The sequence below is a fragment of the Vespula vulgaris genome, chromosome 11, assembly GCF_905475345.1.
Source record: "Vespula vulgaris chromosome 11, iyVesVulg1.1, whole genome shotgun sequence".
Taxonomy (NCBI): domain Eukaryota; kingdom Metazoa; phylum Arthropoda; class Insecta; order Hymenoptera; family Vespidae; genus Vespula; species Vespula vulgaris.
In genome coordinates, this window is record NC_066596.1 from 6,064,831 (window position 1) to 6,087,758 (window position 22,928).

Below are 22,928 nucleotides of genomic sequence, written 5' to 3' on the forward strand. Positions count from 1 at the left end.
AGAAAAGTAACAGAGAAAAGAAGAAGAAAAAAAAAGGAAAAACATCGAGGAGAGAAAAACTTAATAAAATGCATTTTGCATCGTAAGAAAAACGACCGGATGAAATGCAAATGCGACTTTAATCGAATTCCTTTTCGACCCATTCGTGAGAGCTGTCTAAAAAGAATACGAGAAGGACGAAGAAAGAGAGAGAAAGAGAGAGGGGGGGGGGAGAAATAAAAAAAATATAGGGTGGCCCAAAAGTTCCTAATTTTTTTTCCTTTCTTTTGTTTTTGAATCGATTACTCTTACTCGAGACTCTTTAAACTCAAAGTCCGAAGTTCGGTTATAAACTTTTACGAACAATACTTGCGATTTTTCACGAATTCCAAGAAAAATCAAGAAAAGAAAGAAAGAAAAGAATTAACCTAAAACGTCGAGAAAAAAAAATATAACTTTGAGAACTTCCGGTGACCATTTAAGAATTTTCGGTTTTCAACATCCCGTACATTGAATAAATGGATAAAGAAGATTTAAAAAAAAAAAAAAACGAGAGAGAGAGAGAGAGAGAGAGAGAAACGAAAAAGAGGAAAAGAAATAAAATAATACCAAAAAAAGAAGAAGAAAAAAACGTAAAGAGAAACGAACGACGAACAAAGGTCAAAGTGTAATGGCGTTTTCGATCGGTCGCTATTTCGACTCACGAAATTTTTTTTTTCTTTCTTTTTTTATTTTTCTATTTTCATTTCTATACTTTTTTCTTTCTTTCTTTCTTTCTTTCTTTTTGTCCTTTCTAATTTTATTTCATTTTGTTTACTTTATTTTATTTTATATCTTTTATTTCTGTTTATTTCTTTTTTTTTTATTTTTTTTTTATTTTTATTTTATTTTTTTTTTGGTTTAAAACTTTATAATCATATTAGTTCGAACGAAATTCACCGTGGTTGGCAACTCGTTCCATTTTTTCTCTCTCTCTTTCTCTTTCACTCATTCTTTCTCTCTCTCTCTCTCTCTCTCTTTCTCGTACATACTCCATTGTGGAAACTTTTCTTACATAACATTGAAATATACGAAAGGTGAAAAGAATTAAAAAGGAAAAGAAAAAGAAGAAAAAAAGAGGGAAAAAATTTTAATAAATAAATTCAGGTCGCAATAATTGTATAACTAACGTCGATATCAAATGGTACTTAACGATACAATCGATCCTTCAAATACAGCCACATTATACAGAAAAAATTATTGTTACGAAATGTAGAATCGATTTGGTCCATTGTAAAAAAAAGTTTGGTAATTAAAATGAAAATTTATTTTTCTTTCTTTCTTTCTTTCTTCTCTCTCTCTCTCTCTCTCTCTCTCTCTCTATATATATATATATATATATATATATATATATATATATATATATATATTTTCTTCTTCATTTACGAACGCTAACCGTACGAAAACTAAATTCGTACGATTTATTGAAAATATTTTCGATTTCTAAATATCGTATAATACTTTGATTTTTTTTCTTTTTCTTTTTTCTAATTGATCGCGATCTTTCATTATGGTCGTATGCAATTTCTAACGTGGAAAAGAAAAACCAAAAAAAAAAAAAAGAAAAGAAAAGGATGGAAGTAACATGATTAGCTTTATAAAAAGCCTCGAAACATAATAATCGATTTTTAAAATCACTCGGGAACTTTTGATCCCATTTAATTAGTCCCTCAGCTCCTAAATATTATACAATACTTTTACGTTCGATTAAATCGTAATTTCGATATTATCGTTATCGCTAAATTTTGTAATGCAACGGGGAAAAAAGAGATTCACTACCTTCTATTAAATCATAACTTCGATATTATCGTTGAAAATTTTGAAACGCATAAAAACAAAACAAAACAAAAAAAAAGAAAAGAAAAGAAAAAAAAAAGAAGAATTCATCGGAGAATTTATTTCAGTGATACATTTCTATTCCTAAGTATTATACTTCGATATCAACGGATTAAATAATATATTTTGCATATTATTATAATCATTATAATTGTGATAATATCACAATCTCTCAATCATATAATTATCACAATTCTATTTTTATTTTTTACTATCTATTGATCCATCACTATTTTTTAATCATTTAATTACTACAATCCCATCGTTATTTCTTAATTATTAGAATCATACTTTAGTAATAATAATAATAATAAAATGAAAAAATTTGTTTGCTATCTTAACAAAAAAAAAAAAAAAAATTCTCGTCTGTTTAATATGCACTCGAATTAATATTAAGGTCTTCTCTCTCTCTCTCTTTCTTTCTTTCTTTCTCTCCTCTCTCCGTCGAGTTTTCTTACGTAATAAGTCGAAAACAAAAGAAAACTCGAAGAAAAGAGTAAAAAAAAAGATGGAGAAACTTCCTCTTTCTCCTCGTCGTCGTCGTCGTCGTCGTCGTCGTTGTTGTCGTTGTCGTTGCTCCACAGCTTTCTAATTACAACAGGGTTGCTACGGCGCTAATAAAGTAAATTTCAACGTTTGTTTTTCCACGTGTTGTGTTAGCCATGATGGTAGTAGTATAGTAGTAGTAGTAGTAGTAATAGTAGTAGTATAGTAATAGTATTAGTATAGTAGTAGTGCACCAAACGAGTCTTGGATATCGACCTCACTTACGAGAATTAAAACAACCACTAACGAAATCCGAGGATCTTTTCCTTGGATCATTTAAGCAAAGATCCATGATTCGTCTAACGTAATTGTTGCTATTATTATTATAGTGATATTGTGGGGGAAAAAAATGTTCCTATAGAAACGTCTACTCATGAAATAAAATATGTTTTAACGTTATATTTGTAGTGTGTGTGTTCGTACGTTTGTGTATGTGTGTGTACGTAATAAAGAATATTTTTATTTAATTTTTCTTTTTATTTTTTTTATTTTTTTTTATTTTTTTTTTCTTTTCTTTTAAATCATTCGATACGTTAAGTGAATACTACTATGGCGATACCATGGGAAATAAATTTTTAGAACGAAAAATAAAATGTTTATCTTATGAAATACGAAATGTTTTAACGCTATATAGATACAATAAAGAATATTTTTACGAATTGTTCTTCTCTTTCTATATTTCTTTGTTTGTTTGTTTGTTCGTTTTTCTTTTTCTTTCTTTTCTTTCTTTCGAATTACTTAATATTGTTACATGAAATCGTAGCGAAGAAAAAAATTAAAACAAAATGTCTACCTATGAATATAAAATGTCTATCTATGAATACAAAATGTCTACCGTATACATATGTATATATATATATATAAAAAAAAACGTCTTGAATTATTCTTTTTTTTCATCTCTCCTCTCTGAAATTATTCAAAATCGTTACGTGAAATAGTTACAAAAGAAAAAGAAAAAAAAATCAAAGAAACTAAGGATATATACCCATACAATTATAGAAGATATCCTAAGGAAACATTTTGAAAAATATTTTACATATATATAATTTTTATGGCTATGAGTCAGCTGCAAAGTGTATGTAAGAAATATCTATATTTCTTTTTTCTTGTAACTTTCCCGAATTACGAACGTCAATATATATATATATATATATTTTTTTTTTTAAATCAATACCTATAATTATTTCTTTCTCTTTATGCATATTTAAGTAGTAATAATTATTAGCAATCAAAATTATACCTAATAAAAAAAAAAATATTACTTAATGATGATATGTTCATTAATTATTAAATATATAATCTGATAAAAAGGCTTTGAAAAAAAAAAGAAACGATGCGACATATTTATTTCGTAACGATGAAACATTAGTACGAACTTAACCTAATTTCTCTATAATTTCCGTTCGCACATCGATTCTCGATGAAATATTTATGTGTATGCATGTATGTATGTATGTATATATGTATATATATACAGGAAATAATAATGATAGTAATTTACAGCTTGAAAACGAGACGTATGAAATTTGAAAAAAAAGAAAAAAGGAGAAAAAGAAAAGAAAATGAAAAAAGAAAAAGATGGTCCATTCGTCTTCAGTTTTTTCTCCAGCATCGATTCGAAACATTTTCTCTTATTCGAGTTGAAAGTTCTTAAAGAGTATATTGGTAATGGTAAAAACTTGTAAAAAAATAAAAAACTTAAAAAGGACAAAAAAAAATAAGTGAAGGAAACGCTCGTTTGGATTCGCCGCCACGCCAGCAGAACTATGGCGGCGTACGTGAATTGCTAGAAAACGTTTTTCTATTGGTCAGTAGTTAAGTCGTACGTCAAGTCCGACGGAACCCCCCTGACCCAACATAAGTAACTAAGTAAGTAGAGAAAACTCAAACGGTAGAGAGATGTCGAGAGAGACGGAGATAGAGAAAGAGAGAGAGAGAGAGAGAGAGAGAGAGAGAGAAAGAGACAGATCATTAACGGTTACAAAACGTGCGAAAACTACGAAACGATCATTACCGTTTTTTCAATTACACGACAAATTTCTAAATATCTAAATTATTAAATAAATAATATGATCGCGCTCTTCGAGTATAAAAATAAAACAAATAAAAAAGAAAAAATTATTTGATTCCTAAATACACGTATTTAATATAAATATATAATATATAACATATAAGTTAATATATATATAATATATATATATATAAATATATAACATATGTTAATATAATATTATAATTAACATAAATATATAATATAAGTTAATACATATATATTTTTGATATATATATTTTTATATATTACGTTGATAATATATATATATATATATATATATATATATGTATGTATATATATCACGTATAGCATATACATGTATATGCATATATACAATATAGAAAATGTTGAAACGATTACATCGACCTTGAGAATACGATATATTCAAAGTCTCTTCGACGAAGGACTCTTCTTAGAAGAGAAGCGGAGTGATATTCAATACGACAACATTATCGAGAAACAAAGCTCTCCTTCCTTTTTCCAAACGAATCTTTAAGATCCGAACACGTTGAAAACGCGATTCGTAAAAAAAAAAAAAAGGAAAACAAAGAAAGAGACCGAAGAAGAAAATAAAGATTACGGAAGAGGAAACAAATGTTTTCGATCGCTCATTCGGATATCTTTCTTATTCGTTTTCTTGGAAAAATAAATAAATACGTACATGTATATAGAATAAAGAAGAAAAGCTTGGAGCTATATGTATGTAAGTAGTAAACACGTACCTGTACCTGGTCGGGCCGACTCAAGGTCAGGTCACTAGGCCGTGGACACACACGACGTATGCTTTTCTTGCGCTTAGCGTGACGATGATGACGACGTTGATAATTATAATGACGATGGTGTTCAATAAAGATGAGATAACAAGTATTATGATGATGTGTTAATGGTGGTGGTTCCGATGCTGGTCCTATCTTCTTCTTCTTCTTCTTCTTCTTCTTCTTCTTGTTCCTCCTTTCTCACCTTCCTTCTTCGTCTTAAACACACTTGACTTAACTTCGACGTTCGATATCTTTCACTGAATAGAAAATGTACGAAAGGAAAAATATTTCGTAATATATTGAATATTCAAGGAACATCGTGAATCAATGTGTAATCGGTTCGTCGTAACAACACAGCGAAAGAGTAAAGGAGAACCATCGGATGGAGGTTATGTACGCGAGCTTGCTTTTCTCTCGAAGGGTTGAAAGCTCACTGGTGCGAAGATGAGAGAGTATAACAGAAACGAGAGAGAGAGAGAGAGAGAGAGAGGGATGTAAAGAACGTTAGATTGGAAAGAAAGGAAAGGAGAGGATAGGATATGAAAGGAAAGATGGGAAAGAAGATGGAAATAAGGAAAGAAAGGAAGGAAAGAAAAAAAAGAAAAAAGAGAAAAATTCGTATAAACGTTACACCACCACTAACGTTTCGTTTCGTACAAAACACTTAACAATCTCGTTAAACTCGATTAATCTATTATTTTATAAAAACACGGATTCCTGTGATAAGCGCTATTGATATGTAAAAGCCTTGTCGTGGGTCAAGGACCGATGGACGAATTTAATCCCGGACCGACCAGCTCCGAGCCGCTCGAGCTACGCCGACGTACTGCCGCGGGATCCGTTTCTCGCGCGGAGTAACATCCCCACCACTTTTCTATCTCGACCGCGCGACACCTCGGAGCACGCACCTCTCCTTCTTAACCGTCACCTCGCTCGCTCCCTCTCTCTCTCTCTCCCCCTCTCCCGTACCCACTCTTTCTCTCTCTCACTCTTACTCCCACCTCTCACTCCCACCTTCCATCGCTCGCTATCCCCACTCCGCCTCTTACTTCAACCGCCGATACCTAACGGCTACGAGACCCGCGCAACGCCGCTTTCCATTTCTACGCATGCGCACTTGACAAATTTCCCTTCTACTATGAAATACGAAAAATCGTACGATCGCTTTTTTTTCCCCATCGTCTCTTCCTTTTCTTTATCGGAGACAAAAGGAAAAAAAAAAAAGAGAGGGAAAGAGAGACGACAAAAAAATTTCCTCTTTAACTCCACGGAAACTCTTCGCGTTTAGACACGATACGTTTACTTAACTTACTTTCTTACCTACTCCTTCGGATTGGCTCGTGAAAAAATAAGACGGTAAATATGGAGATATTTGTTCGTAAATAATTCAACCAATCGTAATCGTCCGTTAACGTTTAAAGGATAAAATATGAAAAATGATATTGTACCATTTTATATAGGTATTTATGTTAGTTATTTTCTTCGAGAACGAACTTTCAAAAATAAATATTTTTAATTATTGAATTTCGAGTAGTTATAACCTAAGATATTTCGAAGAAGCGAAACGATTTCAACGTAACGTCATAAAGATTTAACGTAGGATTAAACGTTCAAATCTATACGATTTATTTTGTAATTTTTATTATCGTAAAAAATACGATTTCTTACCGATTCGTTTGTGATACGCATGCGCGTATAAGCGTACACGCAAGTATTACACGTTTACATCGATACGCGGGATAAGCGACGCGCGCTACAACATTTTCGACCAATCAGAAGCGACGTTCGTTTCGTCGACGACGATGCGAAATCGATAAGCCGTAGCCACCACGCGTTGCACGATGAAATACAGCGCCCTCCTACGTTTCATCCTTCTCACTCATACACTCTCTCCCTCTCCCTCTCTCTCTCTCTTTCTCTCTCTCTGTCTCTCTCTTTCGTTCGGTCTATCGCTCCTTCTTTCTTATTGGCGGCCGTTTACATCCGTACGCCTCCCACCCAAACGCATTGCGAAACACGTGATCACACGTGACGCGTCTAGCGACACCGTGCGTAAACGCAGCGTACGTTTCTAGCAAGAGAAAGAGAAAGAGCAATAGAAATAGAGATAGAGATAGAGATAGATAGTCGTCGCGTCGTTATAAAATATGACGACATTCCTTCTATATACCTGACGATTCGTTGTCTGTATTCACACGCTAGCTATATATCTATACATACATACATACATATATATATATATATATATATAAAACCAGTGAGGAAGAAGAGAGAACCTTAATGACGAATCGATATAATACGAATATACGATATCCTACAATTGTGACATCTAACACAAACGATACGAAGTAACTAACTGCAATACGCTTTGACCTAATCTGTAAGTACTAAACAAACCGTTATCTTCCTCAATATAAAAAAAAAAAAAAATAATAAAACGTTTGAAATTGAATAATAGATTAAAACGCCGACAGGATTTGCCGATAAATGTCATTGTCTATTTGATTAATTCGTTCCTAGTGTTTTTTCTTTTCTTTTTTTTTTCTACACGTTACTCTCTCGCTCTCCCTCTCTCTCTTTCTCGCTCACTCACTCGCTCTCTCTAACACGTTACGTTTAGAAACTTTTTCTTTTTTCAGGACTAACCTAATCGAATTCAAGACGTCCATATTGGTTCTACATTGATTGGAACAGATTTATTCGAATTCGTTGATTTCAATCGTATAATAATAACGATTATTACTATCGATATATATATATATCTTTATATACAATATATAAATATATTATATATATATATATATACGATATCCACTTAATAATCGCTCTTCAAAATAACGTCCAAATTTTGGCGCGAAATCCAATCACGTCTATCTCTCTCTTTTTACGGAAGGATTAAACTATGTGACCTAGGTGGCGCCACCGTACGTACCGAAAACAGAAAGCCAAACCGGTCATGGGGGGCTAGTTAACGACTGTACGCCGCGCTTGCGAATACACGGTATTTTTCGCCAGTTGGTGGTCCGCGATATACATACATACATACATATATCAGAGACTTTCGGAACATCACGGGAAAAAGCAAAGCATCGGGCTTTTTTTTCTCTCTATCTCTCTTTCTCTCTCTCTCTTTCTCTCTCTTACTCTTACTCTTTCTCTCTCTCTCTCTCTCTTTCTCTCTGTCTCTTTCTCTCTGTCTCTCTCTCTCACTCACTCTCTCTCACCTCTCACCGAGCGTGTTTTTTTTTTTTTTTTATAAGATGGGAGGCATGGGAGCGTATATGTCGAAACCCATTACAAATAAGATTTCAACCGACGAAGTTGGGAAAAATGTTGCTTTCGGCGCGAGTTCGATGCAAGGTTGGCGTATCAGTCAAGAGGTAAGGAGAAGAGGAACCTATATAGAAACCGTTGAAAGTGAACTATGTGGTTGCACCGTTACTTTCTTGCTTTACCGATTATTATGTATAATGATTTAGTATGAGTGAACAATTCTTATCGACCGGCATCGGTTATTATTATTTATTATTTCATCGTATGACACGTATGTATATATATATTGTCGTTAATATTTGAAATTTTATTTCTCTGAAAAAAAAGATATATATATATACACATATGCATGTGTCGTGTGTGTGTGTGTGTGTGTGTGTGTGTGTACGTGCGTGCATGTGTATACACAATAGTAATAATGATAAATAAAACAGAATATATTGGTCGTTTTTTAGATTTAAATACGATGTATGACTCGTACATATTCTTACTGATTATAAACGTTAACCCGCATATCGTATATTTGAATACTATTCTAATGAGATACGTATATACACGTTTTCGAATCGACGAACTATATCGCTATTTTGCGTTTTGCGTTTATTAATTTTGTGTTTCATTTCCCTCCTTTTTCGAAATATCGATTTTATTTTCTATGTATGTATGTTTGTATGTGTGCGCGTGCGTGCATGTATGTATGTATGTTGTATGTATGTTGTATGTATGTATGTATGTATGTACGTGTTATTTAGTCGATTATTATCTATTGCAATTATTTTTTTTTAAGTGTGTGCGCGTGTGTATATATGTATGTAGATTTGTATATTTATGTTGCATGTATATCATCATGTACGTCTCTATGTGAAGTTTATATTTTCAGAAATGGTTTCCAAGCCTTTGCGTTCTTTTTTTACGATACTTGTGTAGGAATCATTTTTAGCTATTTCTGTATCTCATTAGATGTCCTATATTTGTTTTAGTTTAGAAAGGAATAGAATAGGATTATAATCTGTTATTGTTTTTACACGTTATAAGATGGAATTGTTTAATGCAATTTGTTTATTTATTTATTTGTAGGATGCCCACAACTGTTGTATAGACTTTGACAAAGATGTTTCCTTATTCGCTGTATACGATGGCCATGGTGGACACGAGGTAGCAACATATTGTGCTCGTAATCTTCCAAACTTTATTAAACAAACCGAGGCGTATAAAAGAGGTGATATTAGGCAAGCATTAATCGACGCCTTTTTGGGCTTCGATGCCACGCTAGCAAAGCCAGAAGTAGTTAGTATTCTTAAAGAACTGGCAAGGCCATCAACTTCGGATAATAAAGAGGATGACCTTAATGACTCCGGTGCGTTATGCGTTGCACTAAGTATTTGTATTATGTCAGGTTATACTTTTCTCTACATAACCTTGCTCCTCTTGTATTTTCTGAGAAGTAGTTTATACCAGTTATTTATTTATGCAAGGAAATATTTAATAAGGTTATCATCGTCTATTATCTTACGCATAGATGAAGAAGAAAATGTTAGCAATCTACGTATGGAAGCAGCAATGCCATTGGATCAAGTTATAGGGAAATATCAATCGGAGGTATCAAATCCTCATGCTAACAATTTGAAAAATGAAAAATCTAGCAAACGAGCGTGTCCGTATCTAAGAGGAAGAAAAGAGAAAGACAAAGCTAGTTGCTCGTCGTCGGGTGCAGGTTGTTCTTCTTCGTCATCCGCATGGAATACGAACGAAGCTGATGTGAGTAGCTCTAGCCAACCATGTGGTTCGTCTATGTCAAGCACGATGAAAAGAAAAGAATCATCTGGAAGTAATGAAGCTGAACAAGTTCTTGACTCTACTACCAGCAATGGAAATATGCATGCATCTGTACCTGTAGTCTCTACCGATGATATGGAAACAGCGAAATCTGCCGACATGCCGGATAGTTCAGAAGATGTTAAAGAAAAAGTATCGAGTCCTGGAAAATCAGCATGTTCGGTACCTGTTACAAATGAAGTTGAATTAAACGGAGCAAAATCAAAAAGAATAGAAGATGCAGATAGTAGTAAAGGAGGGGGCGACAATGTGTCAAGCAGTTCTTGTACGCCAGTAGAAAATGGAGATGCCGGACAACAAGAGAGAATAAGTAGCAGTGATCGAAGAAGAGTTCAATCGATCGAGCTTTACCAAAGTTTTTTAAAGAAGAATGATGAAGAGTCCGAAGGGGACGACGATGATGATGAAAACGATGAAAGCTTCGATGGAGTCCCTGAAAGGTATGATAACTTAAACTCGTATTCGATACTCGTACTTAAACACTATCGAATAAACTTAGAATTATATTATTAAAAAAGAAAAAAAAAGGTAACCAAATCCTAGATTAAAACATGATGAAGTTTTAGTGATGAAGATGACACGGAAGATGTCGACGAAGATGAGAGTGACGAAGACGAAGATGGTGAAGATGACGATGACAAAGATGACGACGACAAAGATGACGATGAAGATGATGTACTAAACATAGAAGAGGTAATATAATTTCGAACGTATCGTAGTTTTAACAGGATTATAAATTTGCTTTAAAAAAAAAAAAAAAAAGAAAAAATAATAATAATAAGTTTTGCATATCATTTTTTTCTTATAGCCAGGTTCCGACAGTGGATGTACAGCAGTTGTCGCTATACTTAAAGAAAATGAGTTGTATGTAGCTAACGCAGGAGATTCACGATGCGTTTTGTGTAGAGATGGTCAAGCCCTCGAACTCAGTCTGGATCATAAGCCTGAGGACGAGCCAGAAATGAAACGTATACGAAAAGCTGGTGGAAAAGTTACATTCGATGGGAGAGTCAATGGTGGCCTTAATCTTTCAAGAGCGCTTGGAGATCACGCATACAAACAGAACACAGTTTTGCCTCCGCAAGAACAAATGATATCAGCGCTCCCAGATGTAAGGCATATTACCATTGAACCAGAAAGGGATGAATTTATGATATTGGCTTGCGATGGTATTTGGAATTTCATGTCGAGTCAGGATGTTGTACAATTCATTAAAACACGTTTAACCGAAAAGTACGATAACATTTCTAAAATTTGCGAAGAGGTAATTAGTTCATTCATTCATTCATTCATTCATGCATTCATTCATTTATGGTTTCAAAACCATTTCATATTTTATGATGATATATATATATATGTATATATACATATACATACTAATTTCACTTATATTACAGTTATTCGATCATTGTCTCGCGCCAGATACGTTAGGTGATGGTACAGGATGTGACAATATGACTGCAGTTATCGTACGATTTAAACCACCTTCCTCGAATGCAACGAATGCAACTATAGCTGAAGTTTGTGTACAAGAAAAAAGATCGGTGTCACCTTCTAGCCCTAATAAAGAGAGCAACGATTGCGTTACAGAAGAAAATAGAATGCAATCTTGCAAACGTCTTAAGACAGAGGCAGCTATCTAAATTACCAACTAAAAGAAAAACGAATGAAAAAGAAAAAGGAAAAGAAAAAAATATAACGCGATATATAAACTGATCTCTTCTCTCTGGAAACAGGTGGATGAATGTGAATTCATGTCAAATGATTTATCATACTGTAAAACTGTGAATTGAACACGGATGTATGATCATTAACGTACAGTAACAGTTACTACACTAATGTGTTAAAAAGGAAGAGTGCGTTAGTGTGTTGGCTAATGGTGATAGACTGAACGATTGGAGCACATGGAGATGATACGCTGCTTTTTTTTTTGCTTTCTATTTTTTTTTTTTTTTTTTTGGACTTTTCTTCATCATGAAAATTTTCACGATACGTGCCCTTGAGAAATTTCTTTTGTACTTTTATTTATCTGCTTTCTTTTTCTTCTTTTTTTTTTGTCGGTCAAATAAGACACTATAAAAATCTCAAAATAACTTTCCATATAGTTGAGACAATCGTAAATTAATAAAGGTCCTTTAAAACCCTGTCGTATTCGATATTAAAAAAAAAAAAAAAGAAGTATAAATCTCAAAGCATAAAAATAGTATTTCTGTAAGTACGATTGAATTTTTTTTGTATATATATATATATATATATATATATATATATATATATACATACACACACACATGATATCTCTTTTTCTTTCATTTAATTTAGCTTTCAGCAAATAAAGTTAATTGCTTATCATCTCATTTGCTCCATTTATGTTGACGAAATATGCTCTTTGAGTTTTTTTAGCTTACTTTTAATATAGTAAGTATATATGTAATTGTACATATTTATAAATTTAGGCTATAGGATTTATATTTGTAATAATTAAAAACACCATACATATACACGTATACGCACACACATACACTATTTCATACACACAACTATACATATATACACACACGTACACACATATATATTACACATATACACATACGCCGTTTCTTATTTTTACGAAATAAAGTTTATTTTTGAATCCCTGGGGTACAATGGTTGAACGGGCATAATCTCTGAGTATAAAAAACTTTCATTGCAGAATTAAGACGTCCGCTTATCAGGTGTTATCGTTCTATGGTTTTTTGTATCGATGATATTGTTAACAAAGAAAAAAAAAGAAAAAAAAAGGAATAATAATAATAATATAATAATAATAATAATATTATAATAATAATAATGATAATAATAATAATAATAATAATAATAATAGTAATTTCACATTATGTTATTTTGGAAGTGCCATTGCACTTTTGTCAACGAGTTCGAACTCGTCTTTTATGTAGAAACTTATACGATTGAGAATTAAGATTTTTCAGAAACAGTATTCGATATACATAGAGAGATCATCAATCTGAAAACTTATGTATTATATTATATTGTACTACATAAGGGCATTGCGTGAGAACTCATCATTTGTGACACATAATTATTGTGCGATATAATTAAGAATTAAGAAACAATCATTTCTCGACAACAAAATGTAAATATATCTCGCTCCATTAACTGTACTAATTCAATTATATTCATTGATTTTATCAAAACAAACAAACAGACAAACAAAAAAGACAAAGAACATATATATATATACATATATATAAAAAAAAAAAAAAAAGAAAAAAGAAGAAACAACATGTGGAACGAAAGACCTAATTAAAATACAAAAGCACAAAACACTATTGCAGTGCCTAAAACTGTAATCGCTGTTGAAAAATTAATAACTTGATTCTCTTGTGTCGTAGAGCATTCTCAAATGAAATTGTCAATTCGGATTGACCGACTGTTTGTAGATTTTTATAACGATACTTGTCTGCGAATCTCTAGAGTATCGATTCAGAAAATAAAACTGATGTGCCTTTTCAATTCAGGGGTTTGTCAACTTAACCGATAAGTGTACTGCGTACTCTTAACACCATTTTTCTCATTAAGAAGGGTTCTCTCGTACACCTCCAACCCCTCCACCCCCATGCATTCTCTTAAACTACAAACTTCGTCTCATAAACTTATGTATGATAGTAATATTCATAATATATGTTCATTCGATTAGTCTCTAACTTAATTTTTCTGTTTTTTGTTTTCTTTTCTTTCTTTTTTATTTTTCAATACGTTCTTTCCCTTAATATCAAAATACAATTGTTATAATATTTTTTGCATAGTTGAATTTTAATTTACTGTTAAATGTTCAATCGTTTCTATTTGTTCCATTTCAATTTTTTTTAACGAGTCATATTGGATCCTCAAACGTTCTAATTCCATTGATTTCTCCATGATCAATGCCTGAAATTTTTATATTCTATTGATCTGATTATATTAAAAAAAAATAATAAAGAAAGAAACAACAGATAAGAATTTTCAATAACCTGTATTTGTTGTTTCTGCGCATCTCGTTGTTTTTCAACCGAACGTAATAAATTTCGCGCGCCAATTGTTCGCATTTTTTCTTTTTCGACCTCATTCGCCCAGTTGTCCGTCAGGTCAATGAATTTATTACAATTTTTTTGAAATTCCACGATTCCTATAAAAAAATGGCGACAGACGAATTACAAAGTAATTCGAAAAAAAAAATATTCAGTTTATTACAATTTTTTTGCTTGCAAATAACTGCTGATTAAAAAAAAAAAAAAAGAAATAAAAAAACTAAAAAAAAAAAAAGAAGAAAAAAATAGGAATACGAGAATAATAAAAATGGCGAAAATGTTACAATCGTCGAAATATATATATATATATATTTTTTTTTTCATAAATTAATTTCGAAAAAAAAAATAATAAAAATTTGAGATATGTTGAGATGTGTTATATAATGCACGAATTCAAAATGAAAACGCTCCTTTAAATGTGTGCGGTCGCCGAAAAAATAAAAAAAAAAGAAAAAATCCTTGGGAATTTCGTTTTCTTTGATTCGTACTGTACCGTCGAGTAGCATACATGACATTCTTGATCGAACGAAGTGTTATGGTAGTGAACGATAACCAACAAGTTAAAATCGTAAAAGAATTAAATTCATAATAAAGGGAATTAAAAGAACTATTACGTCGTCACGCGAAGAGCAAGAAAAATGTGGTAAAATGTTAGAGTAAGAGTATCTACGAAAAAGACAAAAGAAAAGAGAAACAAAAGAGAAAAATAAGATCATAGTGTGGAAAGTGTGCAAAGAAGTTGAAGAATCTTCTCAATCGATATCATTGCTGAACACGATCAACAACGCCTTACTAACTTACTGGTAACGAAATTTTGACATTCCTCCTTTAATTTATTCGTTTGATTAGCTACTTCCGGTTCTAAAATACAAATCTTACTTAGATCATCTATATAAAGGCCGTACTTTGTCAACGAATCGGCCATTCTTCTCTTAAACGACAAACAAAAACAAACGAATGTTAGTTTTTTGTATGATACGCATGCGTAAACTTTTGTTTTCCTCCTTGGTTGCCAATGGTGATCCATATATTTTCCGACTGATGACGTTTTAATACATATATCGATTAGAATAGTGATTGCAAGCAAAAAAAAAAAAGAAATCAAAAACAAAAAACAAAAAATTGTATAATTATTATTCATTACATTTTCTTATAAGAATTATATAAAAGTATTGAGAGAAAAAACGATTCGATAAGAATTCAAATCTTCTTTATCGTCTGTACATATCATCGTACTACCTTATCGACAATCGAGTTGACCATACGAACGTACTTACGTATAGACTTGCTTATAGTATCTACTTACCGACGTTACGTCAGGTCGATAAAGAAATTTCAACATAGAAGAGAACGCAGCAGGTGCGCACATTATACACGCGATACGATATCTATATTGAAGCTTAACGATCCTGGCTCGTCGTTCGTGCCACTAGTCATTCAGCAAAATGGGGGTACGGTAGGATGCATTCTTTCGTGTCGAATCGCGCGAAGAACCTGTGTTATTCGTAATATCTGCGTTAATAATAAGAATCATTTACGACTACGATGAGGTTATTCGAGGCTACTTAAAAGGGGACAATTATCTAATAATTATTAGTTCGTTCGTCGTTCGAAAAAGTAAAAAATTAAAAATTAAAAAAGAGGAAAAGTAAAAGGGGAAAAAGAGAAGAAGAAGAAGAAGAAGAAGAAGAAGAAGAAGAAGAAGAAGAAGAAAGAAAGAAAAAAAAGGAAAGAAGAAAAAATTCGATCGAGTGCGTCGAGTGCCTAACTTCGTGTCGTCGTTGTCGTTGTCGTCGTCGTCGTCGTCGTCGTCGTCGTCGTCGTCGTCGTCGTCGTTGTACGGTGGATTTGACACTTTGAAAAAAAAAAAGAGAGAGAAAAAGGAAAACGATAAAAGGAAGAAAAAAAGAAAGATAGAAGAACTCGCTATATCACACTTTATCCCCCCTCTTTTACATTTCTTTATATTCGTCTTATTTAACTTATTCTCGGGGATATACGTTTTTCGATTAATTAATTAAACGTTTTTGGAGTTGTGTCGAAGCTCGTTATGTCTGGAAATCATAAGACGGTGATTAAGTGTCCTTCGGAGTACGTCAAGTTGAATATCGGTGGTTCGTTACATTATACGACTTTGGGCACATTGCAAAAACATGACACGATGTTACGCGCCATGTTCAGTGGTCGTATGGAGGTTCTTACCGACTCCGAAGGTAAGATTATTTATGCGATCAAGATTACGATATTAAACGAATTTAAACGATAATTTTTATACGATTCTACGTATTTACGAATAACACGATATCATTGTATTCTACACCATAATATTGTATTTATTTTCGATGAATATTCGATCTTTTTAAGACCGTTCACCGTTCGGCCGCCATCTTTTCTATTCTGTTTTGATGTGTTCAGCTCTCTCTCTCTCTCTCTCTCTCTCTCGCTCACTCACTCACTCTTTACTCACGAGACACTTTAAATATTAAAGTATATTGTGTGAGATGATGCGAGTATATAGTTCGTGTACATTAGCGATATGTCATGTGTAATTTATTAAAAATTTTATAGCGATATATCATTTGTTAAGGCGAAACATTTTTTAATTATTTGTTGTTAAAATATTAAAGTATTAATACATGTTCCTACGTTAATTCAAGTTAGATAAATTTATCCTTTCTTTTTTTTTTGGTTTATTATGTATCTTATTTATGTAAGAACTAAAGTGATCTTTTATTAGGAAGAATAGGTTTTCTGTATTTTTTTTTTTTTTTTAATTTTATTTATTTATCTTTTTAATAACAAGTAGTTGGCACGTCCTTAGTTACATTATACATTTTTCTATAGGATGGATATTAATTGATCGGTGCGGAAAACATTTTGGTACAATTTTGAATTTCCTAAGAGACGGCTCTGTACCATTGCCAGAAAGCGCGAAAGAGATGGCTGAACTTTTGGCAGAAGCTAAATACTATTGTATCAGTGAATTAGCTGAATCGTGCGAGCAGGCACTTCTTAGGAAAGAACGCGAAGCAGATTCTATTTGTACCGTCTCATTAATTACGTCTCAAAGAGAAGAACAACTTCTTATAAGTAATACTGCTAAGCCAGTAGTAAAACTTATTATAAATAGGCACAATAACAAATATTCATATACAAGGTAGTATCAACAAATTTTTAGAGTTAAATTATTTTTCTCAAACTAAATAAGTCATCCTTCGCTAAAAATAAATATATGTAATATTCTATCATTCCAGTACATCAGACGACAATCTATTAAAAAATATAGAATTATTTGATAAAATGTCTCTTAGATTTAATGGTAGGGTGCTATTTATCAAGGATGTAATTGGTTCGAGTGAAATTTGCTGTTGGACATTTTATGGTCACGGTCGTAAAGTAGCTGAAGTATGCTGCCATTCAATTGTATATACAACCGATAAAAAACATACAAAGGTAAGATCTAAAATTCACACGGTATATACATATATATACATACATACATACATACATACATACATACACATACATACATACATACATACATACATACATACATATATATATATATATATATATATATATATATATATATATATATAATATGCGAATCAAAAAATATAAAGAGCAATAACTTAAATTCCTTGATATTCAGGTTGAATTTCCAGAAGCTCGCATTTATGAGGAAATGTTAAATATTTTATTATACGAGCATCGTAATGGACCCGATCAAGAATTAATGCAAGCAACGTCTTCTCGCGGTGCTGTAGGTGGTGCGCCACCTTGTACATCCGACGAAGAAGAGGGTGAGCGTTCCGGTTTGGCTCGCCTTCGCTCCAACAAACAAAATACCAACTGACCCAACCTTACCATCCTTAACCCGCAATATCCAGCAATCTGTACAATTTTTAATGTTGTTCGCTCTCTTAAAAGTCGGAGTAATACAAGATAGGATATATATTAGTAAAAGGACAGGAGATGCAACATATGCATACACTAAAAAATTCAATGTTATATGCCCTTGCTCCTCTTTCTCTATCTCTTTTTTTCACATACAAAAATACGTAAACTATAATGCTAAACTCTCAACAAAATGACAATCTGTAATGTCATTGAATTTTACATTGCAATAGTATCTTTTTTTTTTGTTGTTGTTGTAACGGTGTATCTTAATTCCTCACGTGTCTAGAATAGTATTTAAATCGATGTCAAAGCAGAATGACAAACTCATATTTAGATATATTCTACCTGTTTATCACTAAAGTAAAAATGGATTACATTTTTTCAGACTTCTATTATAAGAAATAATGATACATATAAATATATATATAATATATATATATATATATATATATATATATATTATATATATATATATAAACATATATATAAAAAATATATATACATACAGGAGATTAGATATCTAAGTACTTTTTATGTGCCAAACATTATATTACAAGTCTAAATTGTCATTCTGCAATGAATGGAATTACTAAATTATAATGCATTTTATATCATATTAGAATTGCACTGTTACCTCTGTTATGAGTATTAGATATACTGTTATTATTATTACTTTTATTTCTATTATTATTATTACTATTATTATTATTACTATTATTATTATTATTATTATTATTATTATTATTATTATTATTACTACTACAATCATCATCGTCATTTATTGCTATTACCACCATCCCTGCAACTACTTTTCAATTAGTATTACTACTTTATTAATATTATTATCATCATTATCATCATCATCATCATCATCATTATCGTTGCTTTCAATGACTTTGTCATCTTCATTATCATTATGATTTATTTTTTGGTATTATGATTATTATTATTTTATTATCATCACTGTCATCATCGTTGAATTTACTGATAACTTACATATGCAAATGGATTGTTAATTTCTCTTGCATAAGGGAATTTATCAAATGAAATCCATATATTTTCTAATATTTGTGATAGAAACAATTTAATTATGTCGCAATTGTTGAAAATAATGAATTTTATCTCTTTACTAATATGTATTATATTCTTCAACATTGACGAGGTGCTTTTTTAAGTTTATCCATGCTATGCTATAATTATTTCAATACGATTTAAAATAATTGAATGTTAATTTCGCGTATTTATCGACTTATTTTCCGCACGAGCAATTTGTAGATTATATAATTTAACACATTTATGTTTTATAACTTAATAATTGTATGTTCCTTTTTTTTTTATTTAACGATGGAATATCCGGCCTATTAGCTTTAATAATTTTTTAACAACTTGTTTCAATTGAATAATTTATTTTTTTTTTTTTTTAAATTGAAAATTTTTTAAATAGAATTCAATAGATTTAGATTTGGTAGTATTTATGGATGTATTTGATTAACAGCAGCATCATGCCTCTCTTAAACTATGTTTACATATATTTTATTATTTCTGATCTTATAACATACATTTTTAATACTTTTGATCTATTAATTATATATATATAATTTAATGAATGAAAAATTTTGCTAGACTTCATTAGGATGGGAAGCATGAAGTTTTCTTTTTTTATATATATATATTTTCTTTTTATTTTGAGTGCCTATATGTTTGAAGAAAGTATCAGGATCGTTGATTATAAAAAAAAAGACTGCAAACAATAATTTTTAGACTGCTTGAATAAAGCAAAGTTGTAAATCTTATTTGAATTCAACAATAATTAACTATTAAGTGCTTTCCTTCTTTTTATTAGGTCGTTGCATAATTTCTTTGTCCTTGTTATTAATTAAATATACGTACTTTTTCTTTCAAAATTGTAGATTTCTAAATTTTATCAACTAAAAAAAAAAAAAAAAAAAAAAAAAAAAAAAAAAAAAAAAAAAAAAAGATGAAATTATGCAGCTATCTAATAGAAAAATTTTATGCAAGCTTTATACAAGACTGTAGTAATGACAAAGCAAAAAATATCGACTGTATTAAATCGTTTTATAGAATTATCTTATTTTGTGGTATAAAAAATTGATGCAATGTCATTAAAAGTATTTGAAAAATATTAATATATATATTATCATTATTACTAGTTAATTTTATTATTATATAAATATAACAACATAATAACTATTCTTCAAAGAATATAATTAAATAGAAAATATATAAGATTAAAAAAAAAAAAAAAAAAAAAAGAAAGAAAAAAAATGGTAAAAAACTGATTTTAAGTTCCTATAATCTTGCATTGTGCAGAGTTATAAATATTAGATATTTAGATAAATGTATAAAAAAAATATTTGATCCTTCTTATTACTACAGTTGATAGTATATTGCTGTTAGTTTGAATGATGTATAGTATGGACATATTATAATTTAACCCTTTTCTACTCTGATGTAATTTATGAGACTGCAACATCTAATTATGACACACACACACACACACACACACACACACACACACACACACACACACACACACACACACACACACACACACACACACACACACAAAATTCAATAATTAATATAAAAGTATAGAGGTAATTTTTCTCATTCTTATTTGTATAATAGTAGAATCAAATGGTGTTTGAAATAAAATATTTAAAAAAACAGCAGTCAATAAATCTGATTTGTTAAGGGTTAAATGTCCAATTATATGATATAATTATTTTTATCATTTGAATTCGATCGATACGTTTCTTAATATATTTATGTGATTATGAAAAATATCATACGAAACAGGTAAAATCAATCACTTTGCAGGAAGTGGGGGGCCAGTTATTGTATTCATGTAATAGTGATTGATAATACGACAGGGTGTTTTTTTGTAAATTATAATAAAACAATTATTACAGTATTACCAGATATTACTAATATCTGATTAATAATATAAATATATAGTATACATGGCATGAGATATAAAAATTTGTAGACCATTCTTATGGTGTGATATATAAAAATAAGTTAAATTTAGATTATAGATATCGTTATATATCAAAATGATTTTTAATAGAATGTTAAGTAAAGTAATATATATGGATGTATGCACAGGTGGACAGGGACAGACAGACAGAGGGAGGGCGAGATTTAAATACATGCTGCAGCTAGAGAAGTGATTACAATTTATAAGAAAGGAGATATGTTGCTTATAATCAAAGATTTTTTTTTTATTGATTAAATTTAAAAAATTCAGTTATATCTTTTATCTGAGCAGAAATTTATGATTTCGCAAAAAAAGAAAAGAAAGATTATTGTGTGTTTAGAATAACACATAAAACAAAAAGTATCATATAACATGATGTATGCGTGTAACATTATATATGTCATATTATCATTGTTATCAAAATTAATCAGATTATCTTATTCTCTGATCAAATAATAACTATATTTTTATATTTATAGTTTTCAAAAGATATATTAATTTCTAATACTATACTTTTGTTTTTGAAATGTGGAAGTCTTCTAGAAATTTTTTCTATTAAAAAATATTTCTACGTATATAACATAAATAATGTTAACATATAACAAACAATGCGATATGCCAAAATGAATCAATTTGAAACGAATTTCGGTATAGTTCTATTTAATTGTAATGTATTCTCTAATACTTCTTAATAATTTCGAAATGAATATTTTATACTTTGTTACAATTGATAAATATTGTTTAAATGATTCCTAGTGTTCATAAAAAATAACATTCTTAAAATTGAGTCCTTCTTTGTCGTTATCAATATATAAATATTAAAAATGTATTAATGTAAAACTAAAAAATTGATATATATCATTGAAAAATGTTTTAAATTATAAATGATGTGCCAATAATCTTGTATACCATCTTATATCTTATATCAATAATACATACTTGATATATGTGAAATAATATAATTAAAAAAATATAATTGTATCCTCTATTATAGTTTCAAGACGTATAACGACATATATTATTATATTTACAATTGAAATTATATTATATGTAAAATATAATGTGTGTGTGTACATATATATATATATATATATATATATATATATATAAGAAACTTAAACATAATTTTCTTCCTGTGCGTTCTGTACCTTACGCTGTTAGACACGACTAAATATTCATTAAATATTTCAACGGAGGAGTTGAAGTAGATTCGTGTATTCTTGAACATTAAATTAAATGTTTAAAAAAAAAAAAGAAACGAAGTAATAAAAATATATTTCCTTATGAAAATGATTTATCTATCGATATATCTCTATATAATAAATTGTAGATATTAAAATGTATCAGAATAAATAGGTTATGTTCGACGACATGTTGTATTTTCTAAACGAATCTTTTCCTCTCAGCACGTTTTAACGATATCTAATTTTACATCCACTTACCTCCACTTACAAATTGTAAACTGCAAGCTTTATTTAAGAAATAAGATATTTTTAATAATAATATTAACTTATAATTCGAGAGAGAAGTAGAACACGAGTGATCCACATGAGACGTCGTACAGGATTAAAAGTCAAACAATATATTAGAAACGTGACTACGTTGTAAACCGTTAGTTACATAAACGGCCGTCAGAGTGCGAC

General features: G+C 30.5%; 4 protein-coding genes across 9 annotated transcripts in view; 2 read left to right on the forward strand and 2 right to left on the reverse strand.

Moving 5' to 3' along the window:
- Nucleotides 1-6,190, reverse strand: part of LOC127067460 (heparan sulfate glucosamine 3-O-sulfotransferase 5) — an 89,930-nt gene extending 83,740 nt beyond the window's left edge. Inside the window, exon 1 of one of the 3 annotated variants that reach the window (XM_051002391.1) lies at nucleotides 5,176-6,190. The gene's annotated coding sequence lies outside the window, so the exon portion shown is untranslated. The remainder of the gene's footprint in view (nucleotides 1-5,175) is intronic. The other 2 variants (XM_051002390.1, XM_051002389.1) reach the window with 2 other exon arrangements.
- A 1,112-nt stretch (nucleotides 6,191-7,302) lies between these two features.
- On the forward strand, nucleotides 7,303-16,079 carry LOC127067450 (probable protein phosphatase CG10417). Of its 3 annotated transcripts, XM_051002355.1 has the most exons (9): nucleotides 7,303-7,591; nucleotides 7,851-8,212; nucleotides 8,472-8,591; nucleotides 9,562-9,841; nucleotides 10,004-10,760; nucleotides 10,881-11,013; nucleotides 11,129-11,584; nucleotides 11,718-15,187; nucleotides 15,680-16,079. In XM_051002355.1, exons 3-8 carry the CDS (start codon nucleotides 8,472-8,474, stop codon nucleotides 11,961-11,963), a joined length of 1,992 nt encoding a protein of 663 aa, XP_050858312.1. In that variant the 5' UTR covers nucleotides 7,303-7,591; nucleotides 7,851-8,212; the 3' UTR covers nucleotides 11,964-15,187; nucleotides 15,680-16,079. The 3 variants fall into 3 exon arrangements, with proteins under 3 accessions (XP_050858312.1, XP_050858313.1, XP_050858314.1); XM_051002357.1 differs by lacking the exon at nucleotides 7,303-7,591 and having other exon boundaries at nucleotides 8,158-8,292; XM_051002356.1 differs by lacking the exon at nucleotides 7,303-7,591 and having other exon boundaries at nucleotides 8,147-8,591; nucleotides 10,887-11,013.
- On the reverse strand, nucleotides 13,548-15,382 carry LOC127067488 (intraflagellar transport protein 20 homolog). Its single transcript, XM_051002464.1, has 3 exons — nucleotides 15,186-15,382; nucleotides 14,328-14,482; nucleotides 13,548-14,244 (listed from the first exon to the last, which is right to left on the reverse strand). The coding sequence occupies exons 1-3, from the start codon at nucleotides 15,307-15,309 to the stop codon at nucleotides 14,131-14,133; spliced, it is 393 nt and encodes a 130-aa protein (XP_050858421.1). The 5' UTR covers nucleotides 15,310-15,382; the 3' UTR covers nucleotides 13,548-14,130.
- LOC127067476 (BTB/POZ domain-containing adapter for CUL3-mediated RhoA degradation protein 3) lies at nucleotides 15,823-22,655 on the forward strand. Of its 2 annotated transcripts, XM_051002440.1 has the most exons (5): nucleotides 15,823-16,597; nucleotides 17,229-17,541; nucleotides 17,639-17,837; nucleotides 18,037-18,187; nucleotides 21,414-22,655. In XM_051002440.1, exons 1-5 carry the CDS (start codon nucleotides 16,435-16,437, stop codon nucleotides 21,476-21,478), a joined length of 891 nt encoding a protein of 296 aa, XP_050858397.1. In that variant the 5' UTR covers nucleotides 15,823-16,434; the 3' UTR covers nucleotides 21,479-22,655. The 2 variants fall into 2 exon arrangements, with proteins under 2 accessions (XP_050858397.1, XP_050858398.1); XM_051002441.1 differs by lacking the exon at nucleotides 21,414-22,655 and having other exon boundaries at nucleotides 15,825-16,597; nucleotides 18,037-20,875.
- The last annotated feature ends 273 nt before the right edge of the window (nucleotides 22,656-22,928 follow it).